Source organism: Taudactylus pleione, unplaced genomic scaffold (genome assembly GCF_031769625.1).
Source record: "Taudactylus pleione unplaced genomic scaffold, aTauple2 ptg000192l, whole genome shotgun sequence".
NCBI lineage: Eukaryota > Metazoa > Chordata > Amphibia > Anura > Myobatrachidae > Taudactylus > Taudactylus pleione.
This window is the reverse complement of record NW_028284594.1, coordinates 320,534-334,018: the sequence shown is the minus strand read 5'-3', so window position 1 is coordinate 334,018 and position 13,485 is coordinate 320,534. Positions and strand designations below refer to the sequence as shown.

The following is a 13,485-nucleotide window of genomic DNA, read 5'->3' as shown; positions in this document are numbered from 1 at the left end:
CTCATCCTGTCACTCAAACTAACGACCTGGCTGTGTTCAAGGAGAGAGCAATTTCTGATCGTAATAGCTAGTTTGCGCACGCGCATTGCAAATTTTACACATGCGCAGTTTAGAGAACATCGATGGCGTACGACCGAGCGGCCGCAACGGCCGACTCTGAATGAGATTCTTAATTGCACTTGAAAAAGGGCCATGGCCTCATGGAGAAGGGCCATAGAAAAGATAGGGGAGGACAGGAGATGCTGGGGATAAAAGAAGAGGAAGCTGCAAGTGAGAATGAAAATAAACAGGAAAACTGACAGGCCCATATAAATTCAGATTTGTTCTGATAATCAAGTTGAGTTGTGTTAGATCATCAATCTCTGAAGTGTCATTCTCTTAGAAACTAAATATTTTATTGTTTAATAAAGTATAACAATGAAACGCTGCTGTTATATTGTATCTTTAACATTGCTCCGAATCCAAAAATATTTATACTACTTACCATTTGTCTTCTTATCTTGATAGACCATCATAATCCATTATTCAAAAAAAATAAAAATTTAACAGTATAAGCAAAGCAGAATTTATGCTATGAGTTCCCAATGCAAATTTCATTTATCTATAATCATCCAGCCTACTTTAGAAACAGTTAGCCAATCAGGAGCGGTGTCCCATCATTCTCAATATAATTGGGCTGGTTTTCCATAAACTGCATGTGACTCTTTGCTGCCGCTAAGCCTGAACCTTACATATTTACTATCACGCTCCTAAACCAACTCAGCTTATTCTTGTTGCTGTAGTAAGCCACCTGCTGCTGACACAGTTTTCATTGTGACTATACTATTGTGTACCATGTATTTATCTTTGGTTTGTTAGTATTGCTTTGTTGTCTCTATCAAAAGCTGTTCTTGACTGCATCGTCTTCCTCTAAACTTACACTGCTTTTCCCATAAGTCTGGGGCAAGTGGAAAGCAGTGCGCTCATTGGCCTGATTCTGAGACGTTGCCCATTCTGAGTCGTTGCCCATTCTCAGGCGGTTGCCCATCTGTGAGTTTATGCAAATGTCCTACAAACTCCTTCCCTTGTGTACATCCATGTGGCCGAATGTGTAAGGAAATAGATGCCCAGTTTTAGCGCCAGTGCACATGCTGTAATACAGAGTCCTTATACGCCACCATCGGTCGCACCATCAAAAATTGCACCAGCCCTATGGCATGTGCAGTTTCTCCATCTGTCCACAACCTCCTATGCTAGTGGCTGTCATCTGTGAACGCAGTCACTTACATTGACACGCCCTCTGAAAGGGACCATTTCGCCATGCACTACTAACCACCTCCCAGGAGCTCCAATCACATTTCTGCCACCTTTCTGATAGCATCTGTCCCGATTGCAAAAGCACCTTTGTGCGTACGCTCTGTATAATGTATGCATCGTAGGGGTTTCCATAACAGTTGCAAGTAATTGCTCAGCTACATGTACATTGACTTTGGTGCACTCAGAATCAGGCCCATTCAATTAGTAACTTAGTCATTTATAATTTAACCATCTGTGCTTAACCACAGATATACTTATAACCAGGACTCTTGAGCTTATTACTGTGGCTCGAAGGCTCGACCGCAAATGGATTGGGATAGACTTTGGTACAGTGTGCACCTGCCAAAAACAGGAAGATATGGAGCACAGGACCTCATTCAGAGTCGGTCGCGAGCGCCGATGCGCTCGTAACCGACTCAATGGTTTGGCCTGCGCACGCGCAGCGGCCGCACTGCGCGTGCGCAAGCCCTGGAGCGACAGAGAAACTCTGTCACTCCGGAGCTCGTTACCAAAAGGGCGGCTGTCGATGTTGATCGACAGCTGCCCCCGTTTGGTAGGCGGGCCGTGGAGGTGGTTTCCAAAACGGAGGCGTTCCTTTACGTACGCCTACCGTTTTGTGGGCGGCCGCACTGACATCATCAGTGATGTCAGTGGGGAGCTTCCTGCTCCATCAGAGCAGAAAGCTCCCTGGGGCTTACGAGTGCCCAGACCCTACCCTAGGGTCTGGTCTTAAGCCCCGATGGTCGCGATGGTGTTCACCATCGCGACTATCAACCTGGGCGGTCGGTAAGCTGTGGGTGGTAACCCACAGCTTAACGATCGACAAGGAGGCGGCCGTTCAGGATGCAAGCAGCCGCCCTGATTCTGTGCGACCGCTTGCATCTAACAACCGCCTCTGAATGAGGTCCACAGTCTCTATCAGTTACATAGAGAAGTACAGAGAGTGACACAGCAGCTATGATTGTGCTGATTGCACCATTTATGCAACAAGTTTTATCACTCGTTTTGAATTATAAAACTCTTTGATGAGGCCCACAATGTTATTAATATTAGCAACCACAAGATGTCGCCACTTGCATACTGTAGTTACTGATGTCCCAGCTTGCATAGTCACTGTATACTTTACAACAATTTTCCAATTGTGTTTCCTTTATCAAAAGAAAACAAAAACATTCTTCAGATAGTATAGTTCTATTTAGAGTGTGTTCGATTATGTTTCTAATTACCTCATACTTTCGGTCTGGGTGAGAATAACTTTTTTATTTTAATCAATATTTTTGGAAAAGTATGGATGGAACAGAAGAGCTATATATATATATGTTCTGACTGATAAAATGCTTTGTTGCCATTTAGGTAGAGATAACATTAAGTAATGGGCATTCATTTATCTATCAAGATTTTTGCACTATTTACAATGGGACAAAAGAAACGGCACTGGAAACAGAAACCATAATAAATAGTATAGAGGTATCAGTGGGAGGGGAATAATCTTAATACCAATAGACCTTAACTAATTGTGACTTGATTTTTTAATTACAAATGAGTGTCATTATATGGCAGGTCTCATTAAAAACCTTCCCAGTTACTGCTTATCGATGAACACCAAAATTGTACTTATTTGAGATGTGTCAGACCACTTGGGTCCCTAATTATTCTAATGCTTGGCAAGGTTTTGTTTATGCCCCTTTCCTGGTGAGCCTTCTACAGATGGAATAAGTTACAGTCAGGTCCATAAATATTGGGACATTGACAGAATTTTCATATTTTGGCCTCTATTCACCACCACAATGACTTTGAAATGAAACAAACAAGATGTGCTTTACCTGCAGACTTTAAGATTTAATTTGAGGTTAATTACATCCAAATCAGGTGAACGGTGTAGAAATTACAACGGTTTCTATATGTGCCTCCCACTTTTTAAAGGGTCAAAAGTAATGGGACAAACTAAACAATCCTAAATCTAACTTTCACTTTTTTATACTTTGTTGCAAATCCTTTGCAGGCAATTACAGCCTGAAGTCTGGAAAGAATAGACATCACCAGACGCTGGGTTTCATCCCTGGTGATGCTCTGCCAGGCCTCTACTGCAAATGTCTTCAGTTCCTGCTTGTTCTTGGGGCATTTTCCCTTCAGTTTTGTCTTCATCAAGTGAAATGCATGCTCAATCGGATTCAGGTCAGGGGATTGACTTGGCCATTGCATAACATTCCACTTTTTAGCCTTAAAAAACTACTTGGTTGCTTATGCAGTATGCTTCGGGTCATTGTCCATCTGCACTGTGAAGCGCCGTCCAATGAGTTCTGAAGTATTTGACTGAATATGAGCATATAATATTGCCCGAAACACTTCAGAATTCATTCTGCTGCTTTTGTCAGCAGTCACATCATCAATAAATACAAGGGAACCAGTTCCATTGGCAGCCATACATGCCCACGCCATGACACTACCACTACCATGCTTCACTGATGAGGTGGTATGTTTTGGATCATGAGCAGTTCCTTTCCTTCTCTTCTCTTCCCATCACTCTGGTACAAGTTGATCTTTGTCTCATCTGTCCATAGGATGTTGTTCCAGAACTGTAATGGCTTTTTTAGATGTTGTTTGGCAAACTCTAATCTGGTCTTCCTGTTTTTGTGGCTCACCAATGGTTTACATCTTGTGGTGAGGGTTTCAAGAGCTATCGCAAATAAAGGAGGATATAAAGGGCAACCCTAACAGGTACCCTCTGGATTGAAACAGCCATAACAAAAAGTAATTAACTGACATCTGCATTAAGGTGTGGGTATACAATTGTGACACCCCAACTGTTATGGTGTGGTGTCACCTAATCTTACCAGATTTTACTGCATTCTTTGGTTCTTTTTTTGGCTGCAGAGAGGTAATGAGGGATTACAGGCACAGATTGTCACCAGTTTGGTCTCAAATAAGTGTTACAATTTCTTAAACACAACATCACTCAATGGGTAACAAACAGCATATGACAAATTAAAATATCATTTCTTTACATCTACTAGAAAATCACACTAAATTGAAAATGCAGTTGTTATTACACTGGAAATTGGTGTTAGACTTTCTGTTTATCCAATCCATGTCGAACACCTGTGAGAAGATGAATATTCCCAGCCAACATGCAATTCTTCTTAAAACTCTCTTTATGGAACAAATGATATCACTATTTCTGAATAACTAACTGGTCCCAGTGAACTACAGTTACATTGTCATGCACAGGGGCGTGTCTATAATGGGGGCAGGGTGTGCGGGGCACACAGACCCCCGGGGGCCTGCACCGCACACCCTGCACCCATATTATCTAAAACTTACTTCTCCGAGGTCCCGTGTCGGGTCCCTCAGAGCTGCTCAAAACACTGGAAAATGGCCGCTACGGCCATTTTCTGGCATTTTGTGCATGCACTGTGAGGAAATCGCCTGCATAGTAGACTCTGGGCACACTCTAGTGCCGAGAGTCTACTGATTCTGCGTTGGCCGGTCACCCACATCAGTCGGCTGCCGGGGTGAGATGAGTGGGTCCGTGACGGGGGATACACATGGGCCCCCTCCTCTCTAAAGATGTCCCTGGTCATGTATTACACACTAAACAACTTGGCACAGTCACACTTACTGTATATCAGTGACCAAACAATTAAATAAAAGAAATGTAACACTCTCTAAATAATACACATTTTGTTTAAAGTCCTTTTGTTCACTTTTATAATTGCATGCATGCAACCTAACACCATCGTTCAGTTTGTTCTCTATAGGTGGTGCACTTATAAGTTGATTTTGGGATGTTCCTCTCACTTTTGTTAAAGTTATTACTTAAATACTGTTGGAGAGCTCTGTTGTAGTACGTTGCCTGGGTTGAATACGTTTTGCATCCTATAATGTAACTTTTACAGCCATCTGAAGTGCTTAAAAGGAGTTGTCGTCTTACGCTGTTATCCCTGCAGACTTTCACTAATGTTGTTTAGTTGATGACTCCTGATGGGTTAGCTAAGGCTGTTATGTATTGATTATAAGCTATTATGGCTAGCTATGGCTACTATCCAATATCTTGGGTGCTAGCTATACTGCTGGACAAGTATGGTGCTGCAAATGATTATTAGGTGATGGTCACTATAACTGACACCTGCACTTCTCATCTTACTCTGTAATTTATTTTGCCTCATTGCTAAGGCTGTAATGCAGTCTATAATGCAGGATTTAGCTGGGGATTGTGTTACCGACCTCTCCGGACGTTGGTTCAGCTGCTTCAGGGAGATAACTGGCACTACCCAGCGGTCTCCATATATGGGATACAGGTTATTCTCTGCTTGAAGTTTATGTCGAGGTAGACCTATCTCCAATCCAAACTCTGATGACGATGAGACCACCTTCAGCTTTTCACCCCTTTGCTGCAGGCTGTCACAGGTGCTGGGTGGTCTCTGGTCCCCTAGTGCCAGCAGCTGAGAGCCGCTGCTTTGTCCACAAATTGCCGCTGTCCCTCAGGAGAGTCCTCACGTGCAGGTCCTCTCCTCAGCACATCATCCTCAGGGCTCCCTGTAACTATCCCTCTCAGTCACCTGCAGCTGCTTCCAGCAGCTTCTGAGTCATGTGACCTCCTGCTGACTTATCACATATTGCCTGCACCAGTACATGTATTTTTTTTTTATAGGGGTTTTAAATACATTAGTAATACCCACCACAGGCACCCAGTGTTTTGGTGGGGTATTACACAATGGGGCCCATTTATCAAAGTGTATTTGAGGTAAAATCCCCGAAAACATCAGTATTCGGGGGTTTATCTCAAATACTAAGTATCCCCCGTATGTATTGAGGGCCCGCAGCAGGTATCTCCGATACCTGCTGTGATCCCTCCATTACCGCTGACAGCCGCATCCCCCATAGGTTTTGCTTCCAAATTTACCAATAACCGGAATGTGATGCATTCCAGATATTGGCCCCTGCAGTTAACGCCATCAGAACATGGCGTTAGCCGCTATAGCCTATGGGCTACACCACGCACTATTAACCGGCGGAGGGATCCGCCGGAACCCTCCCCGGCTATGGCGGATGTGCATGGGCAGTCCATGGGACTGCGCATGCACAGCACCCCCTGCACTGGCCGGCAGCTCTCCGGAGACAGTCCAGGGACGGGCTCCTTTCAGAGCCGTGTCACTGCATGTCCCGGATGATACATGCGGAAGAAGAGATCACTTTTTGCAGTGCGATCAGGGGTGATACTGGCATGTCCTGATCGCACTGCAAAAGTGATCCTTGATAAATGGGCACCAATGTCTGCACAACATCCACAAACTGTGCTGGAAACCAAAGCAATACAGCGCCCCATATAGGTGATACCAAGTAGCAAGGTCCATCGCAAAAAAAAAACAATAAAATATTATACATATGCAACAGATTATTAGACAGCATAGTACCAATTAGCAGCATACGTGTCACTGTTTATTAGTAATAAATAGCATATATCTTAATTGATAATGTATTAGTTAACAGCCTGTATTGAACTTCCCCAGAACATAAGGTTAGCCACCACTGGGCTAGACCATCTTGCAGTTAATGAATGCAGGAGTTGGTAATGTAAAAACCCTTTTTATTTATTGTTAACCAGGGAAAGGAAACTGATCAGTTTCAAGTCTAACAAGTCAAACAGTATTTTCGGCACCATTGTAATGTTCTTGTACACTGTGCTAAAATAAATAGTGGTCTGTTCGCTACAAGGTAAATAAAATGTACACAAACACAATGCACATATATATTTATGTAGTCATTCTTAGCTGAGTACCATGAACATGTACTGTATCATTTGTGTACACACGGTTTCCAGGGCAGCTACTTCAGCTGATCCTTACAGACCAAGCCTCTCCAGATTCGTTTCCTGTACTTAAATGACTGTTGTTCATATGTTGTCCTGTTCTCTTACTACCTACAGTAACTCCCTGCTTTTACAGACTTGTCCTTGGTTACTATGTTTCAGCAATGGCATGTAGACACCACTACCAACCCTTCCATGGAGAGGAATTACAATGGATTACAGATCATCTCTCATGCAGTAAGTCCTGGATCTACTAAGTCTACTATTAGATATAGATCATTAACTTGTGTACATGGCTTTTCAGTTTGCTTAGCAACAATGGTTATTTGTGTATTGCCCCTTGTTAAAAAAAAAACAACCTGCGATGCAGCCCCAATATGTAACATTCCTTATCTCTGTGATTAGGAATATTATTTTGTGGCTATTTATTAAGGGGTAGTGATTGGGACATGGGCTCTGCATGATTAACAGCAGGGGTCTTCAACCTTTTACACAGTGTGGGCCATATTAAAAACTTCAACGAAGCCCGAGGGCCACTAAGTTATACGCCATACAGTAACACAATCTTGATTCACCCAATTCACATTACACCACGTAGTCGTGTCCCTTATTCATGTATGACACACAGCAATACCCCTTTCACACAATGCCGACATTTGTGCCCCTTATACACAATGCCAACAGTAGTAGTGCCCCTTAAACAATGCCCATAGCAGTAGTGCACCTTACCCCAAATGCAATGCCCACTGTAGTGGTGCTCTTTATGCAGTGCCCCCAGTAGTGGTAGTGCCCCTTATGTAGTTCCCCCAGCAGTGGTGCCCCTTATGCGTGCCATCAGTAGTGGTAGTGCCCCTTATGCAGTGCCCACAGTGATAATGACTCTTATGTAGTGCCCCCAGTAGTGGTAGTACACCTTATTCAGTGCCTCCAGTAGTGCTGACCATTGTGCAGTGCCCACAGTGGTAATGCCACTTATGTAGTGCCACCAGTAGTGGTAGTACCCCTTATTCAGTGCTGCCCCTTATGTAGAGCCCACAGTGGTAATGCTCCTTAAGCAGTATCCCCAGTAGTGTTAGTGCCCCTTATGTAGTGCCCCCAGGAGTGGTGCCCCCTATGCAATGTCCCTATTAGTGGTGCTCCAGTATTAGTGCCCCCAGAAGTAATGCCCCCAGTACTAGTGCCCCTAATAGAATGCCCCCTAGTAGTAGTGCCCCTAATAGTAATGCCCCCTAATAGACATGCCCCCTAGTATTAGTGCCCCTAATAGTAATTCCCTCTAGTAGCAGTTCCCCCAATAGTAATGCCCCTAGTAGAAATGCCCCCTAGTAGTAGTGTCCCTAATAGAAATGCCCCCTAGTAGTAGTGCTCCTAATAGTTAAGCCCCTTACAAAAAGAAATGACTACTACTTACCTTAAACCCTGCTCCCGCGTCCGCTTCCTCCGGTCCTCCCGGATGCTCTTCTGTCTGAACTATGGGAGAGACGTCATGACATCTCTCCCATAGTGCACTGCACACACTGCGGGAGCCAGAAGCAGGAACTCAGGAGTGAGCTTCAGCCTCCGGCTTGCGGTGCGGTGCAAGTAGGGAGCCGGACGCCAGCTGGTAACAAAATCTCAGTGGGCACCCAGCAAATGGAGCCTGTTGGCAGGCCGCGGGGAACAGCTCCCCCCGGTTGGTGCGCCACCCGACAGAGCTCCGCGGGCCACCCACGGGTTGAAGACCCCTGATTTACAGGGTCAAACAGCTTGATAGATAGGTCCCTATGTGTCACAAAAAATGTTTTAGAACAGCTGTGAAACAAAAGAAACTAAGGGGGTCATTCAGACCCACTCGCGAGCGGCTGTCCGCTTGCAAGTGGGTCGATGGTCCCCACTGCGCATGCGCACGACGGAGGGAGCTCCGTCGTGCGCATGCGCGAGACCCGACGAGCGAAGGACTTGGCTGACAGCACGCCCCCTTTGAAGGGCGTGCCGGGGGCGTGCCTGCCAGACGGAGGCGTTCCCAAGGGAACGCCTACCATCTGAAGCCGGCCCCACTGACATCACTAGTGATGTCAGTGGGAGTGATTTTGGCTCTGATAGAGCCAAAATCACTCCTGGCCTTGCGGTTGAAAAACCCAACCGCAGGCTTTTACTCGCAGTTCCGATGGTCGCGATGGTCAAGACCATCGCAACCATCATTCTGCACGCTCGTATATGCTGTGGGTGGTGACCCACAGCTATACGAGCGTCCAGGAGGACGCTCCATATTAATGGAGGTGGGCCCTGATTCAGAGCGAGCGCTCTGGTCAGAGCGTCCAGCTCTGAATCAGGGCCTAAATTTTGTGTGCGAGAGTTCCTGGAGAAGTGGGTGTGACCTTGTAGCAAGGTGCGTGGCCTTACAGGGAATGCCATACCCACAAGCCAGGGTGACAGGGTGAGTTTTCGGGGACAGATCTGGTAGGTGACGGGGTGAGTGTGCAGGGACAGGTCTGTTAGGTGATAGGGTGAGTGTCTGTGTGCAGGTCTGGGCACAGCACCCGTCCCCCCCCCCCCCTTCAATGTTCTCCTCTCACAGCACTCTTCCACTTCAATGCACTCACCCCCCTTCACCATATCACAGCACCTGCCTACCTTTCTTTAATATGTACTAAATCACAGCACACCAACCCTTCCTTCAATATTCACCTCACATCGATCCTCCCCCTTTTAATATTCACCACATCACAGTACTCCTCCACTATACACCTCACAGCATTCCTCCCCATGGGCAGCACTAACAACCTGCTTACCTTCAAACTAACACCCCTGCAGTAGCGCCTGCAGCAGCCTGTCCTGAAGTGACACTGCTGAGGAAAAAGGGAGCTAAGGGAGGCGGAGCTGCTCCAATTGTGTTATAAGTGTAACAAATGCAGGGCTGCCATCAGAAATTGTGGGGCCCAGGACTATCAAAATAGGCAGCTCCCTCGTGTTTCTGCAACCTCAGCTTCGCAGTGTATCTTCAGCCAGGCCCCCGTCTGTGTCCCCAGCACCAGCAGCCCCACTTCTGTGTCCCCAGCAGCTCCTCTTCTGTGTGCTCAGCAACAGCAGCCCCTCCTCTGTGTCCGCAGCAGCCCCCACACTTACCTTCTTGTTGCTGCTCATGGCTCGCTTCACGCAAAGCGGCTCCTCTCTTTGTGCAAAGCGGCTCTTCTCTTTGTGCAAAGCGGCTCCTCTCTTTGTGCAAAGCGGCTCTTCTCTTTCTGCAGAGCTGCACGCCGGGTCTTTAAATAAAAAAAACTTTATTGAAAGGCACCGGCGGACGGGTAGCAACCATAGTAGCTGCACGGTCCGGGGGGGGCTAACAATAAAGGTAAAAAAAGTCTCCTAAATGACAGGGGGGGGGGCAAGTTGCTAGTTTATGTATAATGCAGCATTCTTGGAAATTATATAAATATGCATAGTGTTCTTGTATTGAAGTTTTTACAAGTTACTCTGTATCTATTAATTATAATTAAGGCCTTTGATAAGTATAGTAGAAAACTGGTGACCCAAGAGCTGCACGTGGTCTTCAAAGTGGTCACATGAATGAAAGTTACCCTTTATATTTGTTGAGGTCTGCCAGGAGCTGGGTGCCTGTATTAGGGATGGCCATCAGATACCGATGGACGGCAGCTATTAATTAGCCTGATTCAGAGTTGAAAACTGTTGGAATCGCTGCTGCATTTTTGGATGCAGCAGCAATGCTATAATATGCTAATACCGCAGGAGGCATCTGAAGACAAAAGATACCCCCTGACAGCATTGCAGAGCCAAGTGCTGTGTCAAACACACAGCATGGGAACATCATCGCAACCATCGATTGTGGCATCGGCCATCTGAGTGAGCCTAAGGCTAGTCAGAATGACTGTTGCAGCTCTGTAGCTGAGGCCAGTTCATCTGCTCTGGAAGATGCAGACACTGGCCTAGGCACTCCCAGAAAAAAGGATCACACCAAACGCACCCGTTTTCGGGAACACTGATCGTCAACGCCCATTCCCCGACCCCATGTCAATCATGCTGCAGCTATGGGGCACTGCAACCGTAGTTGCCTAAGGAGACCTGCACATGTGCAGTGCAGATCGTACACATGTCCAGTGCAGATACTGTGCATGCACAGATCTCCAACCAGGGGCGTATCTATAATGGGTGCAGGGTGTGCGGGGCACATGGGCTCCTGAGTCCACGGGGGCCCCGCACTGCACACCCTGCACCCATAGTATTACTTACCTCTCCAGAGTCCCAAGTCGGCGCGGGGGTCCGGCGCTGTAAGAATGACTGGAAAATGGCCGCCGCAGCCATTTCTCCATCGTTTGCGCATGCGCAGTACAGGGAAAATGGCAGTCGCGACCATTTTCACAGCGACCTGCGTATACTCTATAGACTTAGGGCGCACTCTAGTGCCCAGAGTCTATAACTCCGCCCACGTCAGAGACTGCACACGGGCTCCCTCCTCTCTAGAAACGCCCCTGTCTCCAACAATAGGAGTTGTACGTAAACCATCGGATTTGCCTACAACTCTGAATCAGGCCCAATGTTCCCATACTGTGGACATGTTTTTTCAATTCGATGCCAGGATTGCAATGTCCTTTCCAATGCCTCATCCAGTGGCTGCTGGCTTCCATTCCTCTATGTACATCGTAAGCTCCTTTCTGCATATGCAAACTTCTGGTGCCCTCTACATATGCGCACTACTATACTATGTATGAGCTTTGCTCTTACTTGCCTACACTCCCGATTTGGTCAGGAGCCTCCCGAAAATCGGGTGCCGCTCCCGACCTCCCGGGAAGGCAGGCAAGACTCCCTGCTGCCGGCGACCCCTCCTATCCCCCCGCAATTACATGTAAAGCCCCCGCAGCGGGGGACAGCGGTGATGCGATGCATGTGGAATCGCGTAATTTTGGCCCCGCCCCCTGCTTCACACTGCCTGTAATATCGGCAGTGTGTATCGGGGGCGGGGCCAAAATGACGTCATTGCATGGCTCCGCCCCCCGCCCGTAAACACTTGTCTGGCTGCCCCCGCCCCCATTTGCTTGCCACGCCCCCAGTCATGCCGATCTGGCTACTCCCTCCTTGTGATGTGTGTAGGAAACCCTGCGAGGAAGGGGAGGAGGAGGCTGCACAGACATACATTAAGCAGTGAGGTCTGTGTAAATGGCAGTGGACTGCATTCTTTTAGGCAGACTACAAAAATGCCTGCATTTCACTTGTGACCGGGCATCCCACCTGCAGCAGGCATCAGGGGTATATGGTGCACAGCAGTGGCGTAACTACTGCCCCCGCAGCCCCTGTGGTGGCTTGGAGGCGCTGGGTAGCTTGGGGCCAACGGGGGCAGTAGTTACGCCACTCAGTGGCCGAACTCCCGTAACTACGGAAGGTGCAGGCCGGGCGCCCGCTGAGTCTGTTACCAGCGGGCGCCTGGCTCCTATTCAAACCCCCGGCGGCAGCCGGAGGATGGAGCTCCCTCTGTCTTCCGGGTCCCACAGGGCACTAGGGGAGTGACGTCATGACGTCACTCCCATAGTGCCGAGGAGCGGACGGCGGGGACGGAGCTCAGGAGTGAACTCCATCTTCCGGGTCCCGCAGAGCACTATGGGAGTGACGTCATGACGTCACTCCCATAGTGCCGAGGAGCGGACGCCGGGGTATGGACGGCAGCAGCACTGGAGCGGGGATAAAGGTAAGTGTTTTGTTTTGGGGGGTTTTTTTGTGTGTGTTTGTGTGTGCGCGGGGGGGAGAGCAACTACAGGGGGCTCGCTACTGGGGGCAACTACAGGGGGCTCGCTACTGGGGGCAACTACAGGGGGCTCACTACTGAGGGCAACTACAGGGTGCTCACTTTTGGGATCAACTAGGTGCAACTGCAGGGGGCTCACTACTGGGGGCTCACTACTAGGGGCTCACTACAGGGGGCTCACTACAGGAGGCAACTACTGGGGGCAACTACTGGGCACAACTACAGGGAGCACTACTAAAATGGGCACAACTACAGGGGGCACTACTAGAAGGGTCACTACTTGAAGGGGCACAACTACAAGGGGAACTGCATATGGGCACAACTACAGGGGGCACTACTTTAATAGGCACAATTACAGGGGGCCCTGCATAATGGGCACTACTACAGGGTGGCATTGCATAAGGGGCACTATTACAGGGGGCATTGCATAAGGGGCATTGCATATGGGGCACAACTACAGGGGGCACTACTTTAATGGGCACAACTACAGGGGGCCCTGCATAATGGGCACTACTACAGGGGACATTGCATAAGGGGCACTATTACAGGGGGCATTGCATAAGGGGCACTAGTATAGGGGGCATTGCATTTTGGGGCACAACTACAGGGGGCACTGTATAAGGAGCACTAACTTGATACACACAGT

General features: G+C 47.8%; 1 protein-coding gene across 1 annotated transcript in view; it reads left to right on the top strand.

Moving 5' to 3' along the window:
* The first annotated feature begins 7,193 nt into the window (after nucleotides 1–7,193).
* PRR29 (proline rich 29) overlaps nucleotides 7,194–13,485 on the top strand; it is a 33,710-nt gene continuing 27,418 nt past the window's right edge. Inside the window, exon 1 of the mRNA XM_088476746.1 lies at nucleotides 7,194–7,342. Coding sequence (XP_088332872.1) covers nucleotides 7,259–7,342 — 84 coding nt within the window. The 5' untranslated portion in view covers nucleotides 7,194–7,258. The remainder of the gene's footprint in view (nucleotides 7,343–13,485) is intronic.